The following is a 22375-nucleotide window of genomic DNA, read 5'->3' as shown; positions in this document are numbered from 1 at the left end:
CGCTACGCTCCCAGCCACCTACCTTCTCCCACTTGGAACTTGACACCAGCTTCCCCAGGCTTTCTAGAATCTTCCTTATGTTCAAAGTTTTAAATCACACATACAGAAGAAAAAGAGCAAAATCTCATCCATGTTTGGGTTCTTGAAACCTGGCAGTGACGAGTGTTCCTAGATAACACCGGTTAAACGGGGTCAGAGAAAAACCGTGATGCTTTTGGGAATACCTTGAGTTAGGTTACAAAACAGGATCAATAAAACTTACTCTTCCGATGCACTCCAAGTCTCGGCGCTTCCCGTCAGCGCACGCAAGCGTCTGCGGTCTCTGGCTGGGCAAATGAGGATGCCCTTGGAAGTTCCCAAATGGATTTCCTTAAATATGGAAATCAAGCGCTCCTAACATCTTTGGGGGAAGAGAAGGCGGGAGTCTGCGGCATTTGGAAAGGAGAAGAAGTCCACAGGCACGACAGACATCCAAAATGGCTCAACATAATTTATTTTTTTTATGTTAAAATGTACAGAGCTCTTTTGAAAGTACTTGCTAGAAAGGGGGTGGGGTGGGGCGCGGGAAGATATTACATACAAGGACAGGAAGGGAGGCCGACCGCCCAGGAGCGCGTGACGTGGAGAGATACAAAGGCATCTGGGCTCCCTCCCCTAGCTTACAAGTCACCATGAACCAAGTACAAAGAGGTTACAAAACAGGAAAAGCAAATAGAAACAGACAGGAGTGGACTTAGCTTCATTTGTACATGCGGCTTTTAGAGGCATCTCTATTCACACACTCTAGAGATCTCTTTAAAGAGAATTTTTATCTTTCTTAAAATAGTTTTTAATATTCTACAACAAAGATAAAAAACTTTAAAGATGGAATGAAATGAAAAAGCTCTTATTTTTAAAAGGCATCAAAGTCACTAAGAGTGAGTTTTTAAATTTCTTTTTTAGAAGATTACCCAAGTTATCTTGCTAAAAATACATTTTTTTTAAACAGAAGTGAAAAAATGACAGGTACCAATATTACTGTGTTGGATAATTTCTTTTATAATATAGAAAAGAACATTTTTTTTCTACAATAGTTCTACAGTCACAAAGAGGCTTGTGGAAAAGGGAGCTGCCGATTGAATTGTTTTTTATTTATTTAAAGAAACAAAACGAAACACAACCGCAAACCAAGAGAAAACTGAATTCACAGCCCTCATCGCGCAGCTCCTCCTGCCTGACAGCCCTCCTCCCGACACGGCCCCCCACCCAGGGAGCAGTGTCAGCTGAAGGAGGGAGGGGATGCCCGGGGCACTTTCCAGAGAGGACCAGAACTGGAGGAGTAGACACAGACAGACTGGGTCCTACACGCAGCCCTGCACATGCTGAGTGGACAGTGCTAAGATGTGGAATTCTGCCTTTTTCTACCTAGCACACTTCATTGAGAAAGTCAATTAAAGTGTATAAAAAAACCAACAAACCTGTGCATCTGAAAAAATGTAATGCCTCATCAGCACATTAAAAATGTATCTATAGAAAGTGTACAAATAAAGGGGAGAATGGGATGCTTACAGGTATTTCTTTAAGCAGCACTTCCCCCTTTTGGATATTCGACTGCACATACCAAGTGGTATAATAGTTTCCATCTTCTAATGATGGAGTGTATAAACATATATATGTGTATATATATGTTTGGTTTTTTTGTTTTTGTGGATTTTTTTTGTTTTTTTTTTGTTTTGTTTTGTTTTTTTTACCTATCCCTGGAGCAAGTAACAGGAGGAGAACGGGCGAACAGGTTGCACAGGATAAGAGAACAGACTGGGAGCAACGCGAGAAGCTGCTGACGTGCTGGCGTCCAGATCTGCCCCACTGGCGCTGGTGGGCCACTGGCCGCTCTCAGGACAGCGGCTGCAGCACTCAGGAGCTCAAGGACCAGCGACAACGCGGGGCATGTGTCATTTGAACAGCCACAAGACTCCCCCCAGAGCTCCCTCCCCAGCACACGTTCCGCGGCATCTCTCGTCCAAGGTGTGTCAGGTAGCTCTCCAATCACCGAGACGCACGGTGTGTGACAGAACGGGAGAGGGGACTCAGCGGGGGCTGTGCTGTGAGTTCCAGTGGAGTGAGCCACTGCGGGGGCGGGCCAGCGCACACCCTGAGACAAGAGGTCGGGTACCCTGGTGCTGAGAAGCCAAGAGGTCGAGGCCCTCTCTCTCACTGCCCACGGACCACCTCTGTCCTCCCAAGGCGGGGTTAGCCCTGCAGAGCGCCTGCCTCTCAGACCCTGCTGCTGCAGGCTTCCGGCATTTGTGTTATCTGAGCGCTGAGTGGGAATTTAAAAAACAAAGAGGGATAAATCATACTACACTTGATTCAAGCAAAACATGTCCATTGAAGTCCACCTATAAAGAAACATTCCTGGGGGAAAAGTCTCAAGAGCTGGAGGAAGTGAGTGTGAGTGTGTGTGTGTGTGTGTTTGTGTAGCGGAGGGGATTTTCAAAGGAGAAGTGTCTTCCTGCCTCACTGTATTAATAATAACAATAATATTAACACTAACAATAACGTTGAAGGAGCTTGGGTAGCGCTCCACGTCCCCGTCCGAGTCTCCCGCTAAGTGCCTCCTGCTGGAATGAAGTCCGAAAGGACAGACGGGGCTGGGAGGCAAGGGCCCGGCCAGCCCTCGAGATGTCGATATAACATTTAAAAATGCCAACACTGGGGGCTGCACACGCGAGGGAAACGCACGCTTTAAAATAAAATAAGGATAATTCACGTTTACACAAGTTCCGTCCGCGTGGTGTGTAAAGAAAGTAAGGCTCTTTTTAATTATGAAAAAGGTTTTGTGCATGTTTCCCCTGTCCCAGATCCATCTTTAGATGAGTTCTACTGTAAAATGTTCAAGATTGTGAAGAGAACCAAAACCCAGAACAAAACGAACCCGAAAAGAGAGATCAGGTTTCCTAAAAAACAAAATAAACCAAAGGAAAAAAAAATCCCTCTAAATCTACAGCAATATTTTAACTGGAAAAAAGGTCCGTTTTTCTCTGGTTTGTCAGTATAAAAGGTTCCTTTATTTATATATATTTAAGTCTGTGACCGCGAGTCCGTCTTGCTCACCTTCTCATGTAAGGTCCGTTGAGTGACTGCTTGGGCACCCCAGCAGCGTTCATGTAGCTGTGATGGGAGGGGCCAGTGTACATCATGTTCCCGTGGGGGTTTGGCTGCATAGGCTGCTGGGTATAGGCCTGGCTCCCCATCATCCCCATCTGCATCTGCATAGGATACTGTGCTGTCTGGTTCATGTAGGCAGGGTTACTATGGTAACTGCTGTTCATCATGGGCTGCGTCATCCGATAGCTGTTCATGGCGTTCAGGGTGTTCATGTTCATGGAATTGACGTTATAGGCGGGGGTCGGCATCAAGTTGACCCCCATGTTCATGCCTCGCTGCACAGCCAGCGCACGAGGGCCGGCCTGCATGGCCACCGCCGGCGGGCTGCGGCCATACAGCTGCTGCTGGTGAGTGGGCGCCGAGGGCAGCGGCGCCGACTTGGAGCGGATGGAAATGTGCCCCTTGACAGGCATCTGCCCTTGTAACCGCTGAGTGTGCGGGATGCCGATGTTGGTGGCGGGCATGTTGCACTGCAGCAGCGGGGACGTGAGGTTCATGGTCGTGGATGCCAAGTTGGGCGGCGGCGTCATCGTGGCTTGTGCTTGAGGGGTCCCAGCCAACGGGTGAGATGGAGCCAGCTGAGCCAGTCCCGTGTTAGACAGAGAAACACTGGTTGCATAGGAGGTCACAGCAGGAGAATGGCTGTAAGGCAGGGCGTGGGGGTCCATAATGGTGTTCGTGAGCTGCTGCAGCTTGGCCAGACTGAAGGTGGCTGACGGCTGGGAGTAGCTGCCGGCTCCGAAGTCCCCTGGAATCCTCTCGTAGATGCTTATGTTCCCGGTGCCGCTGGATTCCGGGATCTCCATGATCATGGGAGCTGGCGTGAAGCTGTTGTTCATGCTACACTGCGACAGGGGCGCCTGCTGCTGCGGCGGGGGCGGGGCCTGCGGCTGCGGGGCCTGCGGCTGGGGGGGCTGCGGCTGCGGCGGCGGCGGTGGGGGCGGCTGGGGCTGCGGGGGCGGCTGCTGGGGCGGGGGCGGCGGCTGCGGGGCCGGGGGCGGTGGCTGCGGCTGGGGGGGCTGCGGCGGCGGGGGCGGCTGCTGCTGGTTGCTGGGCGGCCTCTCCAGCACGCAGGTCTGAGGCGACTTGATGCTGCAGTTGGCAGCAGGCGGCACACTGCCCTGCTGCAGCAGGCTGCAGCTGCTGCCCATGCCGGCCATCTGCTGGGTGACGACGCAGCTGTTCTGGGTGAGGCCGCTGGACGACGACAGGCCGCCATAGGAGCAGCTGCTCTGGGACGAGCTGGCGCCGCAGATGCTGCCACCCAGGGTGGAGTCGTAGCTGCTGGGGTTCTCGTAGTTCTCCGTGGTGCTCTCGATGCTGCCCAGGTCGCTGAAGCCGCTGTCCACCACCTGCTGAGAGTGGTCTGATACGGAAGGCACATCCATCATGGGGCTGGTCTCCATGTTCTGCATAGAAGGCGCGGACAGGGATCCTTGCTCCGGGCTGATCTGGGTGTAGCCGCCCTCCAGGGCAGGCACACTGGGGCTGCTGACCGAGCGGACCGACTGGCTGGGATGGGATGGCACGGAGGAGATGGGGCTGTTGTGCTCCGAGGCGTGGCAGTCCTCCACCATGGCCATGGGCGGGTCCTCCTCGGCCTGCGTGTAGCTCTGCAGGGTCTGGCAGGCCGCCAGCGTCTCCTCGCAGTCGGGGTAGGCCCCCTCGTGCTCGCTGCTCTCTTCCTGGGTCAAGGACTGCACGGCCTGCACGGTCTCCAGGTCCAGCTCGCTGTGCGCCATCTCCTGCTCCGCCTTCAGCTCTACCAGCTCTTCCTTGCGCGGGGCGGCGTCCTCGTGGCCACGCTCGGACAACACGGACGTCTCATGGGAAGGCTGCTCCTCCTCAGAGTCCGGCTCCGTGTCGTCCTTCTCCTTCGGGTGCTCGCCGCAGCTGGGCGCGTCCGGGTCTAAAAAAGACGGCGGGCCGCCAGGCCCCTGCTCGCCGCACTCCCGCAGGGCCCGCTGCTCCGGCTCCTGCGCCTGCGCCGGCTCCAGCGGCCCGTCATCCTCGTCGTCCGCGTCGTGGTCTTCGTGCCGGCTGGCCTCGGCGGCCACGTCCTCCTCGTCCTCGGGCTCCTGCTCCTCGGGCTCCGGCTGCTCTTCCTCCGACTGCCTCTGCTCCTCGGCGGCAGCGCGCGGCTTCTCCTCCTCCTCCGCCTCGCGCTCCTGGGCGGCCGCCCCGGGGCTGTTGCTGCTGTTGGCCGGGGAAGCCACTCTCACCTCACTGCCGGTGGTGTCCTCCTCTTCTGCCTCGCCGCCCTCCTCCCCTTCGGCTCGTGCCTCCTCCTCCTCCTTCCTCTCTTCAGAGGAGGGCAAGTCTTCCTGGGGCTCCATGGCTTCTTCGTGCTCTTGAATTTTGGGCTTGCGTCCGGGTTTCGGCATGGGAACCATGGGCTCCACGACGCACTCCTGGACAGAGATGGGCATGAGTTCCCTGTTGAGCTTAAATCCTGGCTTCCGACCAGGCCTCTTCTTCCAGTGGACCGGTTTGCGGCTCTTGCCTTTGGGCCACCCCTTTTTCTTTTTCATGGGCGTGGACGTGTCTGGCTCAAGGGGAGAACTCTTCACGTCACATTTTCGCAAGAGAGATACTGGCTTCAGGATAGGAGTGTCTGCGCGGGAGGGAAAAGAAAGTACCAGACAGGTTATGAGACGTTCTGCTTCCAGCGCCTTTTCCCGAGGCCAGGGTGCATGACAGAAATGAGCTTATTAATCATCTCTTCCTAACGACTGAGCGCTAAGCAGCTAAGGGATACACCTGGCGAACGACATCTTCCAAAGCGGCACAGAGAACTGGCAGAAGAGGGAGGGACTCGTGCCCCACAGCCTGTTGCTGTCGCTGTTAAAACCAGCTCAAGCTTGCTAGCTGTGTGGCTGCTCTGGGAAGTCACTCCAAGTTTCAGTTAGATCGCTATAAAACAGGTAAGCTTCACAGACGCACACAGTCAGCAATGGCTGGATACAGCTGTCATCGCTGTGTCGGCTACAGATCGGCTTGTTTCCTCTTCTGGTTTCCCTATTTGCAATCTGCCTAACTCTCTGCTTTTCTTCCTTCCCATGAAATCCTGACTTCCCATGAGATTCCAGCAATGTCCCCAGCCGGCGACGCCAGGCCACGGCTGTGCAGGCTGTGCTGTGTCTACACAGAAGCATTGAGTCCTAGGCAGGTACTGACACTTAGTCCTAAACGAGCACCAGAAAGTTAAAGCACCAACGGTGTTTGTTACGATTTAATCCGAGCGTTACTTCTATTATTTTCTTCTAAACGGCAGTAAGATGCATGTACCATAAACCACTTCCAGCACCTGTAAGTATACAGCGCACACTGCCCCCTAACTTGGAAAGGATGAGAACGCCCGGTGAGAACAGCATCTGAGGGGAGAGCAGCAGGTGCGCTCCGCGGTGCTAACTTGAAAGCGAGCAGAGCACGCGGCTCGGTCAGAGGCGGCTGGCCCAGTGCACAGGAGGCGGCTTCAGCGCACAACGCCACCCTGAACAGCAAGTGCCGAATTTACAAAGTGGACACGTAGAACTGTACACCAGTAAAACGCTGGAGCATCACTCACAATAAGGCAAAGAACTCAGTCATTTTAACACTGTATTAAAATTATTTGTCACACAAAAATTTGACAGTTGAGAAAAGCCAGTTACCTCCTAGGTTGGAAACGGAATGGATTTAGAACACAAAGTTCAACTCGCGGAGCCATACGCATCTGCTGAGGGTGTGAGCCCCAAGGGTGGACTTCACCCAGTGAAGTAAACTGAGCTTAGTCTGAGCCCAGCCCAGGCAAACACTGCAGCCACGGGCAGCACGCGCCTCTGCCAAAGACTTGAGGCCAGGGTGCCAAAGCCTCGTCTGGACTCAGCTCATCTATGGGCACGCGTTTCTCAAGGGGAAATGAAAACAGGCTGTTTTAGAAGTGATTGGATTTGTATCTGCATCGTGACAGGTCACTTAGGTCAAATCACGGTCAGCATGTGTTAGAAACGTACTGCAAGCAGGGAGACGCATCGGCAGTGAGATTCGGGAAGGAGCCCCATCCAGGCGACCTGTGCTGACGGAAGAGTGGTCCCTCAGCTCCCATCCACTTAACAATACTAGCCAGTGTTTATCGCAAAGCCCAGCACACGGCAGTGAGCGAGAGGGACAGGGTCTGGGGGCTGCCCACTCCAGCCGGGGACCGTCACATCTCCCCGAGCCTCACTCTACTCTCACCAGCTGAAGAGGCAGACAAAGGCTGAAGGTAAACTACCTTCTACAGGGGCAAAAACGGCGCCTGGGTTGGAGGGAAGCTAGACGAACCCGTGAGGAGGACAGGCTCGACCCAGCGTCCCGGAGAGCGCCACGCACCCTGTTCTCGGCGAGCAGCCTGGGGCAGCCGCGCAGCCCTGAGCGTGGAGGACGCAAGCCCACAGCAGAGACATACCTTCAGCATCGTCTGACTCCTCGTCGTCGTCTTCGTCTTTAGACTTCCTCTTGGCAGAGGCCCGGCCCCTGAGGACGTCCTGTGAGGACAGACGGTGGAAGCAGCCTCTGTGGAAGAGCTCGTTCTCCTCCTCCTCCTCCTCCTCCTCGTCGTCGATCTCGAACGTGGGCTCTAACCTCGGCATGGGCCGCTCCGAGTCCGAGTCCTCGAAGGGCTCGTCCAGCACCTCCGTGGTCTCGGAGATGGTCTCCGTCACGACGCTGCTGTGGTGGTGCTTGCGCTTCCTGACCCTCCTTCTGCGGTGCAGGATCGGCTTCTGGTGAGCACGGAGAGAGCAACACGTGTGTCAGGCCGCCCGCCCTGCCGCTCACAGGGAAAACGCAACACCCACTACAGAATTAGCGCGTCTAAAAAGATGTCTGAAAAGACCTCAGGGAGACACACATGCTAGGTAATGGACAAGCAGCTTGTACAAGAGCAGGCAGCATGTCCAAAGAACACACTACAATTCTCTTACAAGCTGAATGTACCGCCCTAAAGCAGCTGCCTATTTTAATACTGAAATGATACAAAGGACAAAAAGCACTTTGAGGGGCTGGCGCTGTGGCATAGTAGGCTAAGCCTCTGCCTGTGGTGCCGGAATCCCATATAGGCACCAGTTACTGTACCGGCTGCTCCTCTTCCAATCCAGCTCTCTGCTATGGCCAGGGAAAGCAGTAGAAGATGGCCCAAGTGCTTGGAACCCTGCACCCACATGGGAGACCCGGAAGAAGCTCCTGCCTCCGGGCTTTGGATCAGCGCAGCTCCAGCCGTTGCAGCCATCTGGGGAGTGAACCAGCAGATGGAAGACCTCTCTCTCTCTCTGTAACTCTTTCAAATAAATGAAATAAATCTTAAAAAAAAAAAAAAAAGCACTGAAAAAGGAAAACAAATCTATTAGTAAAATTTGACACAGCTGGCACTATTTTGCAGTGGGCTGGCCTAATATCTTAAATTATACAACTGAGATCACAAAATAATAGTGATGTGCCTCAAATGTGATTTTCTTCATTCTACAGAGCCAAGAAGGATCAAAAATCTGTTCAAAAATTGTACAGAATACAGTCTCCTCACACCCAGTCGAGGGAAGTTCTTCAAGAACTTCAAAAGTGCTTGCCAAATGATCTCACTGCCTATTATCATTTTTTTTTAACCACAGGAACTATCTTTTCTTTTCAAAACTTTATAAATAGGCAATATAAGCCTAGGAGATGGCAAAGATAAATTCTTCATGATTATGCAATGAACAAGAGAGTTAGTCAAATGTTCCATCTTTCTCTACTTCACATTTACTAATCCTTCTAATTGAGTATACAGTTTTCAAATTGGATTCAAAATGACCTCAGTGCTTGGAGAAGTGACTGGGGTAGGAATCACTCGCGATGAGCCAGGGTGCAGGAAGTGCTCAAAGCAAGCAAAGAGAGAACCTCCCAAAGAGGGTATGTGTGTGTAAGGACATGGGGAGTAGAACTGCCTGGGCAGCAGATTTCAAAATGTAACAGCACAGGTTATGTGTAAACAACAGGAAGGGGCAGCCCCACACAGTGGGGGATGCTCCTAAAACCTGACCCGTGAGGACCTCACTGCTACCAGCCTGCAGTTAACTGCAAGGTTTAGCAGAACATCGTGGATTAACACAGACTGTACCCTACATGTCACACACGGTGCAAAACATGCGAGAACCACAAGACTGCTGCTTGCTGCAATAGACAACCAACAGCAGAGCTGCTCCAGAGCGATGCTAGGCGGCACACAGCATCTGAAGCAGACCCTCGTGGAGCCGGTGTAGTGGTGCAGTGGGTCAAGCCTATGCGATCACAGAGGCATCAGCTGCCTTCGGATCTAGCTGCCTGTAAATGTGCCTGGGAAAGCGGACGGTGCCTTTCAATTCAATAAAATAATACATCTTAAAAATAAATAAATCAAAGCGGACCTCGCAGTCCTTGAGCTCACCTCAAAAGCACAGGAGCTGGCTATGAAACCGTGAGAGCAGTCCAGCGTGTGCTGGGTTATGACGTACTGCATCTTCACATCTGCACTCTCTCAACTGCACATGGCACCATGCGTACTCTGTTTGGTAACTTTTGATAAATTTCACTGTTTATATTAGCTTGGCGGTGAACGATCAAATAGACTGTGGCCTGAATACGTTTTATGCATTTATGACTTATCTAACCCCAAACAACTGTTTTCAGTATTTCTAGACCATAGTTGGTCAGCAGGTTTTTTCCCCACAGTTAAGTGGACCCATGTGGTTCAACTTCCTATTGTTTGTGGGCCAACTGTGAGCTGAAGAACCAAGCAAGCATCTATGAGTCCATGGTGCCTGAGAAAATAGACAGATGGCAGAGAATGGACAAATCTCCCAGGCAGGATGCCAAGCAATTTATGCAGCACTCTGCTCTCAGGAGGCAGAGCACGACTCCCCACAGCCTCCGTGTGGGCTGCGCAGGGACCTTCCTCCACGCAGCAGGGGAAATCGGGAGAGGGTGGGAAACCTGACAAGCACCACCCGGGTTAGCACCCACAATTAAGTCATAGTTGGGGGTGGGCAGGGCCGGCGCTGTGGAGCAGCAAACTAAGCTGCTGCCTGTGGCGCCGCATCCCATAAGAGCACTGGGTCAAGTGCTCCCTGCTAATGTGCCTGGGAAAGCAGCAGAACATGGCCCAACTCCTTGGGCCCCTGCATCCGCGTGGAAGACCCGAAAGAAGCTCCTGGCTCCTGCCTTTGACCTGGCCCAGCCCTGGTCATTGTAGCCATCGAGCAAATAAACCAGCAGATGGGTGACTGTTTTCTCTGTCTCTTGTCTCTCTCTCTGTAACCCTGCCTTTGAAATAAATAAATCTTTTAAAAATTAAAAAGCCATGGTGAAAGTAACGCCCCTGCGTCTAATACAGATACTTACTGATAACACATGCTGTCATGAGAAGGGCACTTTACCCCACTGGCTGTTCTCCCAAAGACACAAAAACCACAAAGCCCCACGGCATCCTGTTCCAGTAGTATGAGAGAGATTCTACAGAACACCAAGACTCAACAAAAACAGCCCTGCCAGGAGAAAGCAAGGCCCCGCCGCTCTGGAGGTGTTACCCACCCTCGCACAGCCGGGCCCCCTCCACCGGGCTGGCTCTGTGGCGGTGCTCCCGCCACGCCCCAGCCTGGGGCACTTCCGGTGCTCCCCTCTCATGCACAGTTCCACTTCCTGAGATTTCAGCTGCCCGCGGCCAACCCCGGGTCACAAATCAACAACTCGCCAGAGGTGACCTGCACACCACTCTGAGTGACGTGACGAAATCCTCGCCATCAGTCAGCCGGCAGACTGTCCCTGCCTGTCACCTGGGGGTCGCCTCAGTTCCACACCGGCTGTCGCGGCAGCACAGTGCCTGTCTGCAGGTGATCCCTGGTTTACTCAGTAAAGGCCCCGAAGGGTGACAGCAGAGATGCTGGCCATGTGGATATGCCCAAGAGAAGCTGCACGTGCTTCCTTTAAGCAAAGAGCTGCACGGACAGGAAGGAGATTTTCAGAAAGAAACAGAGCCCAAGAGTGCCAGCCCACATTCATTCAAATAACTTTTAGTCCCAGATATTCTTGTAACTGTCCTATTTTAGTGCTAGCTGTTGTTGCTAATCTCATACTGCGCCTAGTTTATGTACAGGCAAATACATAGCATCCATAGGATTTGGCCCTATCCGTGGTGGCAGGCAGCCTCGGGAGGTCCTGGAAATAGCCCCAGCAGATAACGGGGGTGGGGGGACTACTGTGCAGCTGAGCAGAATTTATTATCATTACGGCACAGCACTTATGAGCTCATTGATTCTCACTCAAACTTTGCAAGATGACGTAAGTTTAGAAAATATTTTTGTGAGCCTGGTGCTGTGGCACAATGGATTAAGCCGCCACCTATGATGCTGGCACCCCATATTGGAGAGCCAACTTGAGTCCTGGCCACTCAGCTTCTGATACAGCTCCCTGCTAATGCGCCCGGGAAAGCAACAAAAGATGCCCAAGCACCATCCCCTGCCACCTACATGGGAGCCCTCAATGGAGCTCCGGGCTCCGGGCTCTGGCCTGGGCCATCCCTGGCTGTTGTAGCCATCTGGGGGGAAGTGAACCAGCGGATGGAAGATTCCCCTCTGTATGTAAATAGGTAAGTGTTATGCACGCGCACGCACACACACGTATTTCCTACAGAACTGTGTGGGACGAGGAGAAGGTGGTTAGGTGGGGGCCCTACATCCAGGGCACCTCTCTGCTAACTTCTCACCTAAGTGTGCGGCTCTCGGCCTCCTCTCCTCACACAAACACTTCCACCTGCAGTAGCCCCTGCACACAGGACTCAGACATCAAACCAACTAGATGCAAAAACAGTTTGGCTGCCTTCACCCGAGCTTAGGGCTTCGGAAGCAATCCCTGCGACTCAGAGAAGCCACCAGGGCTGGCGGGGCTTTGCAGGCAAGCTACTAGAGCAAGAGAGGCGAGGAGCCGGGCGGTACCTTCCGCTTCAGCGTGGGCTTGGTGAGGACCGGCGGCGAGGCTGAGCGCGGGCTCTCGGGCTCCTCCTCTTCGCTGCTCTCGCTGAAGCTCCGGAGCAGGGCCCTGTCGCCGTCACTGTAGCGCCGAGGCAGCCTGTCGCTCCCCTCGGTCGGCCTGCACTTGAGGGCCTCGGGGCTGCTCTGGAGCTGAGCCCGCCACAGCTCCACCCCCTCGCTCAGTCTCCTCTTAGGGACCTCAGGCTTCCTGTCCTGGGGGGGCTGCTCCCGACAGGGAGCCGGCGGTGGCTCGGCCTCGGTGCGGGGCTCGCGGGGGGCTTCTGGCTTTTCCCCACACTCTCCATAGGGCTCCTGTGGCGCTGGGCTCTCCTCCAGCAGCAGCGTGGACTCGGGGTCCCCGAAGCGCTCTGGGGCTCTCCGGGCCTTGCGCCCCCAGCGGCCCCTGCGAGGCGGCAGGCTGTCCCGGGGCGGCGCCGACTTGCTCGCCCGGGGGGCGTTGGCTGCAGTCACTTCTGGCTTCTTGTCGCTTTCCACTGAAGAGTAGGAATCCTGCTCTCTGCTCTCCCGGGACGCAGGCTGTCCCACCTGATGTCAGAAAAGGAAACCACGCCGGTCAGTCCTCCCGTCCTGCTTGGCCCCATCTACCTCTCCTGAGTTTTAAAGAACAAGGTAAGAAAAGTAAGTGGAGTGGGAAAGGAGAAGTACCAGCTACTGAAGAGCTGTCATGCCAGGCACTGTTTTCAATGCTTCCCAGCACTGGATCATGTGTCACAGGGAGCCCGGGTAGACACCTGCGGTGGCCTGCGTGGGCCTTCTACGTGTCACAGGGAGCCCGGGCAGACACCTGCGGTGGCCTGCGTGGGCCTTCTACGTGTCACAGGGAGCCCGGGCAGACACCTGCGGTGGCCTGCGTGGGCCTTCTACGTGTCACAGGGAGCCCGGGCAGACACCTGCGGTGGCCTGCGTGGGCCTTCTACGTGTCACAGGGAGCCCGGGCAGACACCTGCGGTGGCCTGTGTGGGCCTTCTACGTGTCACAGGGAGCCCGGGCAGACACCTGCGGTGGCCTTCAACGTGTCACAGGGAGCCCAGGTAGACACCTGCAGTGGCCTGCGTGGGCCTTCTAACAGGAGAGTGAAGAAGCTGAGGTACAAACCCCGAAGCCTGACTTCAGAGTTATGCTCTTAACCACTCTGCAATAGCACCTTCAACAAACTATTCTTGTCAGTGTTAAATGAGATTATTTATGCAATTTCTTAGAAATAAAAATTTAGGGGCCAGCACTGTGGTGTCATAGGCTAAGCCTCTGTCTGCAGGGCCGGCATCCCATATGGGTGCTGGTTTGTGTCCCAGCTGCTCCGCTTCCGATCCAGCTCCCTGCTAATGGAGCCTGGGAAAGCAGTGGAGAATGGCCCAAGTGCTTGGACCCCTGCACCTTCATGGGAGACCTGGAAGAAGCTCCTGGCTTCAGACCGGCTGTGACCATCTGGGGAGTGAACCAGCGGATAGAAGACCCCCCCACCACCAACAACTCTGGCTTTCAAGTAAACAAATAAATCTTTTAAAAAGGAAAGAAATACAAATTTAAAAACAGGGAGGAGATAAGCTCCTGGGGCATGGGCAAGAGCCAATAGGGTATCAGAAACTTGAAAGAAAATTGCTGTAATTATTTTTATTCTGAATATTTAATTCCACTTTGGAAATTAAATTGCCCTAAAGAGAGGCATGAAATTTTTAGGCTTATCAAAAGAGGACAGATTTTTAAAAAATGAAAGCACGCTTTAAAAAAAAAAAAAGCAGCAAGCAAGGCAGTCATCATCCGAACGCTGACGACCACAGTGTGGTACAGTCAGGCACGGACCCTGTGACGGCTGCAGACATCCGTGTGCGCACCAAAGGCTTCACTGCGCCGGCACAAAACACGCCCGGGTCTACAACATCACCTCCTGCACTCTGCTCTAAGGAAAACGCATCTGCATTTCCACAGCTGTCAGATCCAGATTCAATCTGGAGTCTCCGTTCTCCCCATACAGCTCGAAACTGAGCTGCCTGTGGGTACTGTGCTACGAAATAGTTAATCGTAAGCAACAGGTTATTAGAAATCACAGTCTCCTAAGAACACACAAGTAAGTAAATAAGACATTTTTCCTGAAGTTTGCACCACTGAAATTCTTGTAAGAATGCATTCTGTTGGTAGGATATCGTAATGCATCACAAACAGCCATGAAAACCAAGAATGTATCTCCCGCCATCAACAACAGCGACAGAACACTGCCCTTACACTGGTCTCTAATTCTGCTTCATGACCCTGTGCCTCTTCGTTCTCTCCTTCCTCAGCCTCCTCTTCCTCCTCTTCTGAGACAACAGAGTTGGAGACGATGACGGGAGTCCAGCGCAGACACTCTGGGTCTACATCCACAGGTCGCACATTCAGCTGAAGCTTGGCCATGTGATCCTGGATAAGTTTTTCCCGGCGGATAATCACAAATCTGGAACCAGAGAAAAGTTTATAGCAATCAACAATGTACACAAAGTCCATAAAAATGAAAATGGAGACAGAGGCCCCAGGAGACCCTGGAGATGAAGACAGACACTTCAAAGATAGGCTGCCTGGGACTGCTGTGGTGACACAGCCCCCAGTTCAAGTCCCAGTTGCTCCATTTCTGATCCAGCTCCCTGCCTGCCAATGCACCTGGGAAAGCCACAGAGGATGGCCCAAGCACTTGGGCCCCTGGCTTTAGCCTGGCCCAGCCCTGGACACTGCAGCCATTTGGGGCGTGAACTAGTGTATGGAACATCTCCCCCCAACCTCACCCCACCCTTGCCTCTCAAGGAAATAAATCTTTAAAAATAAATCAATCTTAAAACAAACAAAAGAACTGGCCACCTATGCTACTACTACCATGAGAGTGGAACAGCAAACTTGGGCAAATGCTTCCCAGTGCATTACAGAAACGGCATAAACACCACGGAGAGGAAAATGCCAGCTCTGTACCACCGTGCATGCCAGTGGCGCCAGCTGCTGTCCGGTGAGCGCCCTCCAGAGGGACAAAAGGCGTGTGGCACTCACTGGTCGCTGCGGAAGTCCAGCATTCGCAGGTGATGGAGTGTGGACGTGATGTCCTGCGGGCAGATCCCAGTCAACTTGCTCAGCTTCTTAATGCTGATCTGCTTGTCGTTCTGGTGGTAGAGGCACTCCAGTATCACGCTTTTCCAATAGGCCATGTAGGAAAGGCGGCCTAGATCGGACAGCGGCTTCTCTGGAGACCCTGCTTGGCCTTCCCGCTTTGATAATAAATAACCTATAGGGACCCCGAAATCACAGCTGTGTCAGAGACCCTACCAATGTCTGATTCACCAACATCCCAACCCTGCCCTCTAGAGCCAATCAACACATCACCAGCAGAAATCATTTCAAAGGTAAATCCCTTCCAAGAGAGGGGAATAAACTGCAAAGCCTGCACACAGAGAACATGTGGTGAGCATCAGCCATCTACAGGTCATGGAAGTCACGCTGTCAAAGCAGTCACGCTGTCAACAACCGGGCAGCGTCAGTCAGGTGAAGGCTGCAGTGGCTCCCACCTCCGCCGTCTACGGCGGCAGGAGACTACCCGTGTATGTGGTCTTGGGGCCTCCAGATGGCAACGGCTACATCTGAATTGAGAAAGACACAAGAATGGCTTGGCTGGTGTGTGATCCTATCAAGAGTGTTCTGAGAGCAAACTAGAGAATTTCTCACCTCAACTGCAGCTCTTCTCACCTATCACTAACTCTGGGCAAGCAGACTGTCACCTGAGTATCACTGTGAGCATATGTGCTGCACCACTGTTTAGGGCACGACTCGTAGGAATCAGAAAGGAAAGGTGTAGATTTTATGGGAAAAATCACACACACACACAAAATGGAGCTGGTAGGAGAAATGTCCTTCCTCTCAATAAAGAGAATGTAAAAGTAGTCTAAAAACAGTGACCTGAAAACGTGCATTAGCAAAAATGCTGAAACCACAGGTTGTTGACTATGTCATTTCAAAACAGACTAATCACCCTAAATAAAACATCTTCCCTAACTTTGTTATGGAGTGACATGCAACATGCTGAATCACGAGTCCCGTTTCAAAATAAGATGGAACTATGAAGTCCACACCCTACTGCTAATCCAAAAAGGCCTAGGAAAATGCAGAACAAGCGGGAGCCGACTTTCAGTGACATAACCAGGAGCACTGCTCTAGAGCCACGCACGGCGGGGCTGGTCAGTCCACATGGGAATTTAGCTCCCCAAGACAGGAGTCAAAATCCTTGGCTCGAACCATTATTCCTGCATAAATTCCTCTGAATATTTCAGCAATGTCTAGGGGGAAAATTCCATTATAACACTATTTTATAATCATTCAAAAATGTATTGAAAATAGACATTGAACTTTTCCAGATTATCAGAGTGAGACAAAATGCCAGTTCACAATGAACTCTTTGTAACTGTTGGTTTTCACTTTTCTTGTAGCATTCTCAAGGTCTTTAAAGGTGTGTTGCCCATTTTTGACCACTAGGTAGAACCTGTTAGTTAAAAGCACACATTGTCTCAGACAAGTACGTAACAAAAATGGGGCAGGTGCCTTACTTCGTTAATATCATTAATGTAAGCAGTTCCGTAACATTTTTAGTGCGATTGTTCACATTACCATGTAAAACTAAGTTTCTGTATAAATCAACAGTGACAAAGATATTTGCTGTTGTTCGCATAAAACTGTATTCAGTATCAGCTATTTAAAAATACCATGTCCAACCAAAAGAACTTGCGGCTTTGAAGACCATAAAGTGACAAGATAGTAACAGCCAGTACATCATCTAGGAGACTTCAAAACAGACACAGGGAGAAGGTGCCAGGAAGCGCAAAGGAGAACTTATGTGAATATCATGCTTACTGAAGTCGATGAGAAACCTGCCATAGCCCTTACGCTGGTACTGCGGAAGAATCATTATGCAGGAAACGTTGTATTTCTGTTGGCAGTGCTTTTCCTGGTGGAGAAAACAGAGCCGAGTTTCAATAGTCAAGTAAAAACTAAACAGTAATACGAATTATTAAGAAACAAAGGCTAACAGCCACACCACAGCCCAGCCCTAGGGACAGCAAGACACACCAAGGAGAAACCCTCCATGGGAGAAGGGAGGACAGCGCTAAGTCACTGCCATTACCCCAAAGCAACTGTCCCAGGAGAGCAACACCATAAAACAAAGTCATGCCACTTAACCCCATCTGCAACTCACACACATGAGCTCAACGCCCAAGACCAGCAGAGGGGTCTGGGCCTGTACAGTCTGCAAAGCTGTGGCCCATGAGTCCACGTGTGACTCCAGAAACAACAAGATCCAGCGCCTGCCAAGCTTCCTTTATTTCCTGTTCTGATGCACTCCCACCCACTAGTTACCTAACAGTACACAAAATAGTCCTGAATAGTAATCAGGTACATGCTTCAGAAAAGGATCTTATTTATGTATTTACTGATCTGAAAGGCAGGGTTACAGAGAGAGGAAAGACAGGGACAGAGACAGAGAGAGAGAGATCTTCCATCTGTTGGTTCACTCCCTAAAATGGCCCCGACAGCCAGGGCTGGGCCAGACAGAAGCCAGGAGACAGGAGCTGCTTCCAGATCTCCCAAGTGGGTACAGGGGCCCAAGGACTTGGGCTACCTTCTACTGCTTTCCCAGGCCATAGCAGAGAGCTGGATCGGAAGTGCAGCAGCCAGGACTCGAACCGGCATCCACATGGGATTTTGGCACTGCAGGCAGCGGCTTTACCTGCCATACCACAGTGCTGGCCCCTAAGCATACTGTTATAAATCAATCAACATGTTTTAAATCGTATTTAGCTAATGACATAGCCTGCTTGAAGAACTCTTATGATGTTAAGTGTTCTACACTTTTAGATTTTACCATGAACTTGCTTAAATAAAAATACATCTTTTATGTTGACTTTTTTTCCCAAAGGGAATGGAAGATTAAGAAAGAAGAAAATATATATTTATATTTTAAATAAAAATGTCCTCCTGTTCCTACTTCTACGGCTAAAACCCAAACAAGGAAGAGAAGATTCAAGCGCAGAAACAGCTCTGAGCTAATGACTATGTTTACTTCACAAGTTGCATCTTTATCACCACGGGAATGGGAGTCATTTTTTAAACTCTCCTCTGGAGTATACCAGCAGCCCAAGCCCCTAGGAGACTGCAGCCTGTTAAATGTCAACAGGCACCTTCCAGCACTCGCTAAGTCTCTTCCTCTCCTACACGCTCAGTGACACCTACTAGGCTTTGTGCCCCGCAGTGTGTCTTTTTTTTTTTTTTTTTTTTTGACAGGTAGAGTTATAGACAGTGAGAGAGAGAGACAGAGAGAAAGGTCTTCCTTCCGTTGGTTCACTCCCCAAATGGCTGGTATAGCCGGCGTGCTGTGCCGATCCGAAGCCAGGAGCCAGGAGCTTCCTCCTGGTCTCCCATGAGGGTGCAGGGCCCCAAGCACTTGGGCCATCCTTCACTGCCCTGCCGGGACACAACAGAGAGCTGGGCTGGAAGAGGAGCAACTGGGACTAGAACCCAGCACCCATATCGGATGTCGGCGCTGCAGGCGGAAGATTAACCAAGTCAGCCACGGCGCCGGCCCCCACAGTGTGTCTTACTGACAGTCAGCAGCAAAGACTGCTTTAGGTCTCACACGAATTCAAACCTTCTAAGCTGACGTACTTACTTTAGAAAAGTAGCCAACAAGGTGGCAGCCCTTGACATCATTCTGCGTTAGCACATAGAAAAGAAATGGCTCCACGTCATAATAGAGTGTTTTGTGGTCAAGAAACAACTTTGCCAGGAGACACAGGTTTTGACAATAAATGGTGCTCACGTTCCCGTCGACCTGGAGGGAAAAGGCAGAGCAGACTGGTCAGCGCCCACAGCGCAGCCTGAGAGAAGCTGTCAGCGAGCAGAACACACAGGGCGACAGCTCAGCACAGGGAACAAACACGCACTTCAACCCAGCAGGGACGGCGAGACGGGGAGAGTGACGCGGTTCACTGCATCAAAAGACCAGCTGCAGGAAGCCTTTACCAGCGAGCTTCACGTTCTTCACGGGCAGACCTGAACGTGAGCTCTTCTAAAACCCATTTCTATGGTAGAGTGCAGTTTAACTGCAGACTCATCCCCACCAGCAGCCTGAAGCAATATGGCCTGATGACCATGGCCGGGTGTCCTCCCAACAAAGCTACTTGAAGGAGAGTTAACCACTGCTACTCAGAAGCACCAGGCAGGCTCCCGCGGCTGAGCACATGCAAAGGAGGCTCAGGTTGGCCACTGCTCCTAACACCTCTGTTTGTGGAACTGCTGATACTGGCTCATTTATACACGCCACCGGATGTCACTTGACTCCCGAGACACTGTCCCTGTCCAGCACGCTGTCAGAACTCCTCAGTGGAAAATCCAGACCAACAGATGCTTCAGCTGAGAAGCCGTCTGCTTTTGGGTACTCAGCACCTCGCCGCACACCCCGCTCCCCTCCCAACAGGTGCTCCAGGGCCTCAGTGACCCCACAAAACCACATCTTAGGGAGGATGGAGACAGCGGGAGACCGGGAGGGTCCTGACAGCCTCAAAGTCTACGGCTGAAGCAGTTAAAGAGGACCGGGCATCAGCAAAGCACTCAATTACTACCGACACTCAAACCACAGTACTCAAGAAATTACAGCCGCTATTAACAGCAATACAGAATCACAGACATGGCACAAGTCCTATCAGCCACATACTAAGACTTACTAATTCTATTAATTCTGTCTCTGTGAGATATTCCTCTTCAATAAGTAACAGAAATCCTTTCATTTAAATGTTGGATTTCATCGATTCTAAAATGTTCTTTTACTATATCTATACGTATGCGAAACTGGTTGGTATTTTATACTCAAATGGAGCCTTAAAATTATAATTAGCAGTTACTTTTCCTTTTCAGTGTGACCTAAGAGTAAGCTACATTGTAACTGCTGCCTCTGGAATACAGAGGAACTTGTTCTGAGGTCACTCAGGGGGTGGAGCTCAGCTGGCCGCTGGCCCCACAGTCAGGTGGCGCACAGAGGCCTGGGTTGGGAAGCAGGCAGACACCTGGCACACAGCTCTCACCTCGAAGACAGAGATGTTGTTCTTGCGGTAGATCTCGTTGGCCGGCGGATGGAACCAGCCACACTTCTTCATGTGCTGCTGCAGAATGGCTCTACTCTTCATGTATTTCAGACAGAATTCACAGAGATACAACTTAGGAAGCCTGGAAGTAAGGATCACAAAAGACAGGGCTTTATATTTGACAGGACTTCAGACTGTTACAATCCTCAGCTTAGCTTTCCCTCTCACCACGGCTTAGGTGGAAAAGGTAGAGCAAGCATTGTTATCCCCCTTAGTCACCCGCAACTTCTACTGCTGCAGGTAACAGTATCCAAGTAACGCAGCAGAGCACTCCTCCCACGAGGCCAATCATGCGCATCTTCCAAGGGTAGCTGGTCCACAGAGCGCAAAACCTCACAGCCTCCCTTCTTCTTTATTGAAGATTATTTATTTGAAAGGCAGAGTTACAGAGAGAGAAGTAGAGACAGAGAGAGAGGGAGAATCTTCCATGTGCTGGTTCACTCCCCAAATGGCCAGGCTGAAGCCAGAGTGCAGGGGAGCCTAGGACCTTGGGCCATCTTCCTTTTCTTTTCCCAGGTGCATTAGCAGGGAGCTGGATCGGAAGTGGAGCAGCTGCAACTTGAATTGCCACCCATAGGGGAAGCCGGTACCACAGGCTACAGCTTAACCCACTGCGTCACAGCGCTGGCCCACGCTCCCCCTTCTTGAGACTCTCCAGTAAGCAGAAAATAAAGCCTACGTTCAGAACACAGGAATGTAAGTGAAGATTGCTGAACTGTATATTCTTTCTTCCTCTGTTATTTCTTTTATTTATTTGCTATTCATCTACTACTTTCAGAAAAGAAATCTCTGCTCAACACTTACTGTGTTCCATGCCCTGGAATATGTACACTATGAAGCCACCTCAAAAAATTTATGCACAAATGGAATTAAAATATAATTTTGGTGTAAAACATTTTTGGATTCTATGCACAGCTTTTTCCTAAGACACACGTTTCTCAAGAACTTCTTGAAGATTCCTTGCACAGCGCTGAGTGCTATGGAGTACACCTGGTACACACCGTGTGCTTTTACATATGGAATTCTAACAGCGCTGAGTGCTATGGAGTACACCTGGTACACACCGTGTGTTTTTACATATGGAATTCTAACACTGAGCCTGTTTTGGCAGGTCAGGACATACCTCATCCTGGCTCTCTCCTGGTTACACGTCACCACATGAAAGGTAACTCATAAGTCTTTTCATTCAATAAATTATTCATAGAGGCTCAAATTACTTTTTAGATGCTTTCAGTTGCTACACTATATTTATTTCAATAGTGTTTCTATTTTAATCAAAACAATTTCTTTATAATATTGGCAATAAAGCTGAGTAATTAGACCAGTTCTTAAGACAATGGAAGGGACATAACCTAAAGTAAATACCAGTGGCTCTTAGTCTGAATCTGTAAACCACCAACCTTCTGTCATAAAGCGCCGCCAGTGCTCGTCATCGCGTGAGCTCAGCAGCGGGCCGGCCTCCCGTATCCAGCATTGAGATCTGATGCAGTCACAGAACCGCATGTGCAAAGGTGGGCGCTGGAGGTGCAGCAGGCTGAGTCACTGTTCGGACACCGTGTCCACGGTCAGAGCACTGACCCAGCTCCCTGCTCATGCGCCTGGCAGGCCCACGTGCTTGGGTTCCTGCCACCCACATGGGAGACCCAGATGGAGTTCCTGGCTCCTAGCATGGCCTAGCCGTGGGCATTTAGGGAGTGAACCAGAGTGCGCGCGCGTGCTCTCTCTCTTTCAAATAAAATAAATCTTAAAAAAAAAACCCTACATATGCAAAAATACTGGATGTTAAAATGACAGATGATGCAGTTCAAACAAATTACCATATTTTGACTCTAAGAACTCAGGTGAAAGAAAATAAAAAAATAATTTAGTTGTTATCAGTATAGACTGTTATGCTCAAAAAAACAAAGATTACCTTAGCGTTAAAGAAAATTGTATTTGCTAAGTAGACGTACGCACTTACTAAAATCTGCAGACCACCACAATGTATCAAATGTCCACTCTGGAAGCAGTTCCCGCAGCATCCAGCACCCTGCCGGAGCCTTCTGGAGGTGTGTTCAGTACACCGTA

The 22375-nt window shown here is 51.2% G+C and overlaps 1 protein-coding gene across 3 annotated transcripts in view; it reads right to left on the bottom strand.

Annotated features, from left to right (window-relative positions):
- Positions 1-478: 478 nt before the first annotated feature.
- The window catches only part of KAT6A (lysine acetyltransferase 6A), a 120001-nt gene continuing 98104 nt past the window's right edge, over positions 479-22375 (bottom strand). For all 3 annotated transcript variants that reach the window (XM_062213661.1, XM_062213662.1, XM_062213660.1), the window contains 8 exons: positions 20249-20390; positions 18838-18999; positions 17025-17118; positions 15177-15408; positions 14388-14595; positions 12111-12692; positions 7577-7892; positions 479-5761 (listed from right to left, as the gene is read on the bottom strand). In XM_062213661.1, coding sequence (XP_062069645.1) covers positions 3090-5761; positions 7577-7892; positions 12111-12692; positions 14388-14595; positions 15177-15408; positions 17025-17118; positions 18838-18999; positions 20249-20390 — 4408 coding nt within the window. In that variant the 3' untranslated portion in view covers positions 479-3089. The remainder of the gene's footprint in view (positions 5762-7576; positions 7893-12110; positions 12693-14387; positions 14596-15176; positions 15409-17024; positions 17119-18837; positions 19000-20248; positions 20391-22375) is intronic.

Source organism: Lepus europaeus, chromosome 16 (genome assembly GCF_033115175.1).
Source record: "Lepus europaeus isolate LE1 chromosome 16, mLepTim1.pri, whole genome shotgun sequence".
Classification (NCBI taxonomy): domain Eukaryota; kingdom Metazoa; phylum Chordata; class Mammalia; order Lagomorpha; family Leporidae; genus Lepus; species Lepus europaeus.
The sequence above is the reverse complement of the archived record's forward strand: the minus strand, read 5'-3'. Positions and strand labels throughout refer to the sequence as shown.